This window comes from Entamoeba invadens (assembly GCF_000330505.1).
Source record: "Entamoeba invadens IP1 unplaced genomic scaffold scaff_1105074725681, whole genome shotgun sequence".
NCBI lineage: Eukaryota > Evosea > Mastigamoebida > Endamoebidae > Entamoeba > Entamoeba invadens.
In genome coordinates this window covers 39,837-46,163 of record NW_004191816.1, presented here as the reverse complement: position 1 = coordinate 46,163, position 6,327 = coordinate 39,837, and the positions used below count along the sequence as shown (strand labels likewise).

At 24.6% G+C, this 6,327-nt stretch overlaps 1 protein-coding gene across 1 annotated transcript; it reads left to right on the top strand.

The window, feature by feature from the left end:
• Positions 1-5,736: 5,736 nt before the first annotated feature.
• On the top strand, positions 5,737-6,327 carry EIN_265000 (hypothetical protein; the record flags this gene model as incomplete). Its single annotated transcript, XM_004185001.1, has 3 exons — positions 5,737-5,758; positions 5,841-5,905; positions 6,019-6,327. The coding sequence occupies 3 exons, from the start codon at positions 5,737-5,739 to the stop codon at positions 6,325-6,327; spliced, it is 396 nt and encodes a 131-aa protein (XP_004185049.1).

Genomic DNA, 6,327 nt, shown 5'->3' with positions numbered 1-6,327 from the left:
TGAAATATACCTATATTAAATTGAAAACAAAATTGTCACAAGAAATAGGCGAATCACAAAGCGGCATTTGTTGTACAATGGACGGATGGAAATTTCCACAAGGTCTTGAATTCTTTAGTTTTACCTTACACTATTTATACAATTCTCAGATGAAGTCAAGAGTTCTGGAATTGTCTGAATTTTCGGATTCTCATAATGCTGATAACATTTCAGATTTTATTAATCATGTTGTTGATAATTGGGATCTTGGTAAATATGGAGATTTTCCAATTATAACAGACAATGCATCAAATGTCGTTAAAGGTGTCAAGTTATCGGGGCATGTTTCTATTGGGTGCTCGTGTCATAGACTGGATTTGGCTCTCAAGAAAGGTATTTCAGAAACTCCAGAAGTAGCAGAAGTTCTCAAAAAGACCAAGAGAATAGTGAAGAAAGTGAAACGTTGTTCACAGATAATTCTTCCTCGTAAAGATGATAACGGTATGAATGAAGCAAAGTGTTTAAGAAGTGATATTGATGTGAGGTGGTTTTCCAAATTGGATATGATTAACAGTATTATTTATCAAACATCAAACATCAAACAGGCCATTAAAAAATATTCAGAAATTTACAAGGACTCCAAAGAAAAGTCTATATTTATTGAATTGTATACATTGACTGATACTGACATCAGAATACTAAAAAATGTTGCAACAGCAATCCAGACGATGAAAATCTCAAGTAACGAACTTTCGTCTGAAAGTGGACCTAGTCTGTCATATGTTTTTGGAGAAATAGTAACATTAAAAGGAGAGTTGAACCGTCTTGATCAAAGTATTAGTAGAGACCCCGATGTATCTCAAGAATCCATTAAAGTATTTAAACTTGATAATGAAATTTTGTCGTCAGATAAATTAATGACTTTGACAGAACAAGATCGTGAACACATCATTGTGGAAAAGTTAAAACCAATGATAAAAGTCAACAAAGTGTCAAGACTGTTCATAGAAAATCTCATCAAATCAGTGTCAAGGTATTTTGAAAAGGGAACGTATGATATTAGAAAGGACTCAAATATACTGGTTGCAACCTATTTGAACCCAGCAATAAAGTACCGAATGTTTCAACCGGAAGATAAAATGATAGCCAAAGAGTTCATTACCAAAAAATTCGAAGAAAATATGACAGTAGAAACAACTCAACAACCAACCATTTCTGACACGTCTGAAACTGTTATTGCCTCGCATCCAACTGATCGTTTTAGCCAATATTCAACTTATGTTAATGAATATGAGACTGGACTTGAAGGTCAGTTATCTTCTTACGAAAGAACTGCTCTGACTCATGATTACAAAGAACCCTTTACCAGCTTTTGGATTAATCACAAAAAAGAATGGAGTGATTTGTCTCGTATCGCCATTAAATACTCTACTATTTTGTGTTCGAGTACTCCTTCTAAGAGGTTGTTTTCATTGGCTGGTAATTATCTGCGTAACAGAAGAAACAAAATATCACCCACAACTCTATGTTACATGGCATTTATTCACACTTTTACAAAAGATGAAAATCTTGATTCTTATTTGGAACAAAACATGGAATAAATCAAAATTCTGATTATCTCTGAATTTACCATTTATTATTATTTTTGGTTCAACTCTTTTATGTTATGTTATTGTATTTTTAAAAATTTTAATAAATTAATATTTTACATTTATATTAAACAGAACATGCATTTTTAATTAAGGACTTAAAATATGTTCATTTAAATAATAAATAACCAAACTTTAATTGTCTGAACAACGAAATGTTTAATTAATATAATGACTATTAATTAACAAATGACAATTATATGAATTATTTCATTTGTAATTTAAAATATTTAATATTAATGGAACAGATTATATTTTTTATATGTTTTGAAATTGTTTGTAGTGTTATAATAATAAAATCTTATTTTTAAAAAAAAATATATTTAAATATAGTAAAAGTAAAAATATTGTGAATATTAGTTGTGTTTTTTACAATTGTTTAATATTATTGATGTAATTTTAAATAATTTGAAAATATGGTTTAAATAATAATCCAAAGTTTGTTACATAATTGATAATTCTGTTGACAAAAAATAGTACAAAAACAAATAATACATATTAATGTTAATATATATTTTTATATAAAAAGTTGCATTATCGTTTTTGAATATACAAAAAATGAATGAATTTGTAGAGGTTTTGTTTAATTTTTACTTTTATTTTTTGATTAATTAAAAAAATTCAAAAAATTATTAAAATAAAATGACAATGTTATCATTTGATAAAAGACTTATATTTTCACAAATATTAAACTGGTTTTGGAAAAGCTAATAGAAAAATATATTCAAGAAACCTTTAATAGAATTATTAAGTATTATAAATTATGATGTCAAATCATTCTTTTTATAATTTGAAAAAATAAAATTTATAACTGTATATGTTTGTATTTTGCTTTTTATTATTTATATTATTTAAAATATCAAAAAATAGTAATTCATTATTATATAAAATTCAATCAAACAATTTTAAAAATAGACCATTTTAAACATTGGTTTGTTGTGCATGTCTAAACACCTTTAATGATACATTCTCAAATTTGTATTACGTCTTTTAGCATAACAGTTTATAGTGAATTGTATAAAATATCATCTTATATTAATTTAAACAAACATTCAAATAAATTATATTTTTTAACATTCTGATATCTATATAAAGTAAAACCTCCCAAGAATGGGAAAGTGTGGTATACTTGTTCTCTCAAGAGCAGGCATTTTTAGCCAATCAAACCTTAAAAACCTCTCGATAAAGAACTATATTTTTAGTTTCAATCTTAAAATGCCCTTTCTTGAAAGAACCCACTTATCAAAGGTACCCCTCTTTGGAGGTTTTACTGTATTAAAAATAATATTTAATTAATTATTTTGGTAAAAAAGGTAACATTATAATTAAAATTGTTTAATATTTAAATGGTAGCATTTTAATAAAAACTATGTTATTTTAAACAATAAATGTTGAAACAACTTGGTTACACAATAAAAACAAAGAAGTTTGTTTGCATTTTAAATGTTACAATAATGACATTAAATGTATTATTTTAAATAAGACATAATAAAAAATTTCAAACAATGAATAATTAATAATCAAATTTAATAATTATTTAATAAATCATTATTATTACATTGCTGAAATTAAAATTAATTTAAATAGACATTCATTTTTTAGTTTTAAATTTGATTGTTAATATCAATGAAATGTGAACGTTTTTATTTTGTTAAATTAGTAATTCTGAGTAAATTTCTTTAAACCCATAACAACTATTTTTAATTTGATAAATTTCAATTATTATCAATTATATAACTTCGTGTTAATTTGATTTGTATTATTATTATAAAATAATTTACAGAATCAGTCTGTAACATTTATTGTGTGAACATATTATGTTTTTGATTTCGTGTAAACGACAGACGTTTGTTTAACAAAGAAATTAATCAACTTGTGATTTTAAAGAATTGTTTTTAATATAATCGATATCTTATGTTCCAAAAAATTAGCTCACACTTTAAATTAAAAAAGTGAAAACAACACCCGTTTAAATAAATACATTGTAATAATAATTCAATGGAGGATAACTGCTTAATATCAACAATTTGACAAAAATAAGCTTATACTTGTTTAAAATAAGTTGAAATAATCTTTTTTGTTTGTAAACACAAAACAGTTACTTACGTGTAAGTTAACATGATATTTAAATAAGATATTTATTTGGGATATAATAAGTAATTTAAATATTATTATAAATTAAAATTCATTAATTTGTATTTATTTATAAACATTATTGACTATGTGAAGTCATTGAAATATATTACTTTAAATAATCAATTGACAATCATTTTATATTTGTATTGTTTTAAATGTACAAAATATATAATTTTTTTTCAAATAAAAAAAGTGCATCTTCTACTTTATTGTGAAAAAATTCCAAATATTTATATTTTATTAAAAAATGTTGAGTTAGATTTAAATAACAATATAAATATTTAAATTACATATTATATTTTTGTTTAACCTCTTATATATTGAAAATAATTGTATATAAATAAATGTTCATACTATATTTATTTAATTGTTGGACTTTTACAGTTGAATTTTTTGGCTCTTGATTATATTATTTTAAACTGTTTAAACAACAAAGATGTCAATATACAAACACAATTTTAAACGTATTAATTTAAAAACAGATGTATTACAATAAATATAATTCTCTATTTGTTTTTCTGTTAAATAAAAGAAGTTTATTATAAACAAATTCTTGATCATTGAATATAATTTGTGAAATTTTATAACAATTTGTTTTAATTATAATAATCACAAAACAGACATAATTTAAATGTTTAATTACACCAATATCAACATTGTTATTGAAAACTTTTGTTGATACGGGTTGGATAAAAAACACTTCTGTATTAATACAACTTTATACTGTTCTAATAGTTATTAATATTAAAACAAAGGAAGTTTAATACTTATTACCCCTTCGAACAAAAAAGTATCAAATGGGTATATTCAGCATTCATAGTTAACAGTACAGTACATTTAATTATATTAATATAATTGAAATCAAGAAAATCAAGTCGAAGTAATTGAAAAATGACTATGTTTTTTGTCCATCTGTAAATATATACAAATGATGATTATTTTATGATGATTTTTATCAAGTAAAGTTGGATTTTTAAAGTTATCTACAATAAAAATAAAATAATGTATTTCAACTACATTGAAAATTATTATTAAGAATTGTAAAAAACTTTATTTAAAAAAACTTTTTATAATGGTATTACAGCATTTGATTAAAATGTTACTTTGTAAATTACTAAATTCTCATTAAAATAAACAACAATAATACAACATGTTTTTTTGTAATGTAAATACATGTAATAACACTGATTATAAATTAAATCAAAAAAATAATTATTATTGCAATGAAGTATTTTAACACAGAATTAAAACTTACATACTAATATCCAATATAATATAAAAATTGATTTCTTGTTGAATAGTGATACAAATGGATAAAACACTTACAAAGATATTATTATACAAATCTATCAATTTTAATATTAAAACAAAGTTGTTATTTTTTTAGTTTGCTTATTAATAAATTTTTAATATAATACTGGTGATTCCGGAATCGGTTCGGGAACCGTCGTGTTCTGGAATCAAAAGTTTGGGAATATTTTTTTTATGAAGTTCGGGAACTTGTGTGTTCGGGAACTTATTGGTTCGGGAACACACCAATTTTAAGTTTGGGAATCAGGATGTTCCCGAACCGAGGTTAAAAATATTCCCGAATATTTTTTGATTCCGGAATCGGTTCGGGAATTTGATAAAAAAATAAAATTCCCCAAATAATTTCCTGGAATATTCGGGGAGTGTTTCGACAACACTAGTTTGTTGGTGTGTTTTAATAAAGATCATAATTAAATTATTTTATATTAACAATCATTATTATAATTATTGATTATATTTATAAAATGTTAAAGAATATTATATAGAAGTACTATAAAAACAAGTCAGTGGAAAAAAATCTGGCTTGTTTTAAATTATAATAAAAAATAATATTAATTGTTATATGTTATAAACTATTAAAAAAAATCAAAAACAAAATGAAAAATGAAAATAATTATAAAACTATTATTTCAAATTATTACAATTCACCTCGATAAAATTAATGTTTTTAATACGAAAACTGAGTTTTGTAGTAACAGAAAAGTTCTTGAAATGACTTGCAAAAGCAGAGATTCGAGACGGTGAATTCTTCTCAACGACATACAGTTGGTAAGATGTTACATATGTGGGGTTTGTTGAGCCACAGCGTGATTCCGTTGGTGTTGTTTTGTGTTTGTATTACTACCACACACAAATGACACAAACAACTGAATTAATTAAAGTAAAAAAAGTCAAACAACTAATTAGAAATTTGGTGAATTTCTTGTTGTATCGAGACTAGAAGTATATTATAAAGCCAGACTATTCGATATGGAAGGAAAACATCGACGCGTGTACTTCCTTAAGTGTCCCACTGCAGTACTATGGATTCACACAAATTCAAGGCCACCACAGATTGTTGGCGGCTGCTATGGAAGAGAAATATTACAAAGATACTAAAAGGGCTGAATTACAGAGAAAGAGACACAGGACCTATCAACTTCATTTGAGAAATTGTTCTAGAATGAAGAGAAAGGATACTTCGTCCAAGCCATTTGACAGGACAACAAAAAGTGATCGTCGACACGTTGATTGCAACTGTGGCGTTCAGTGA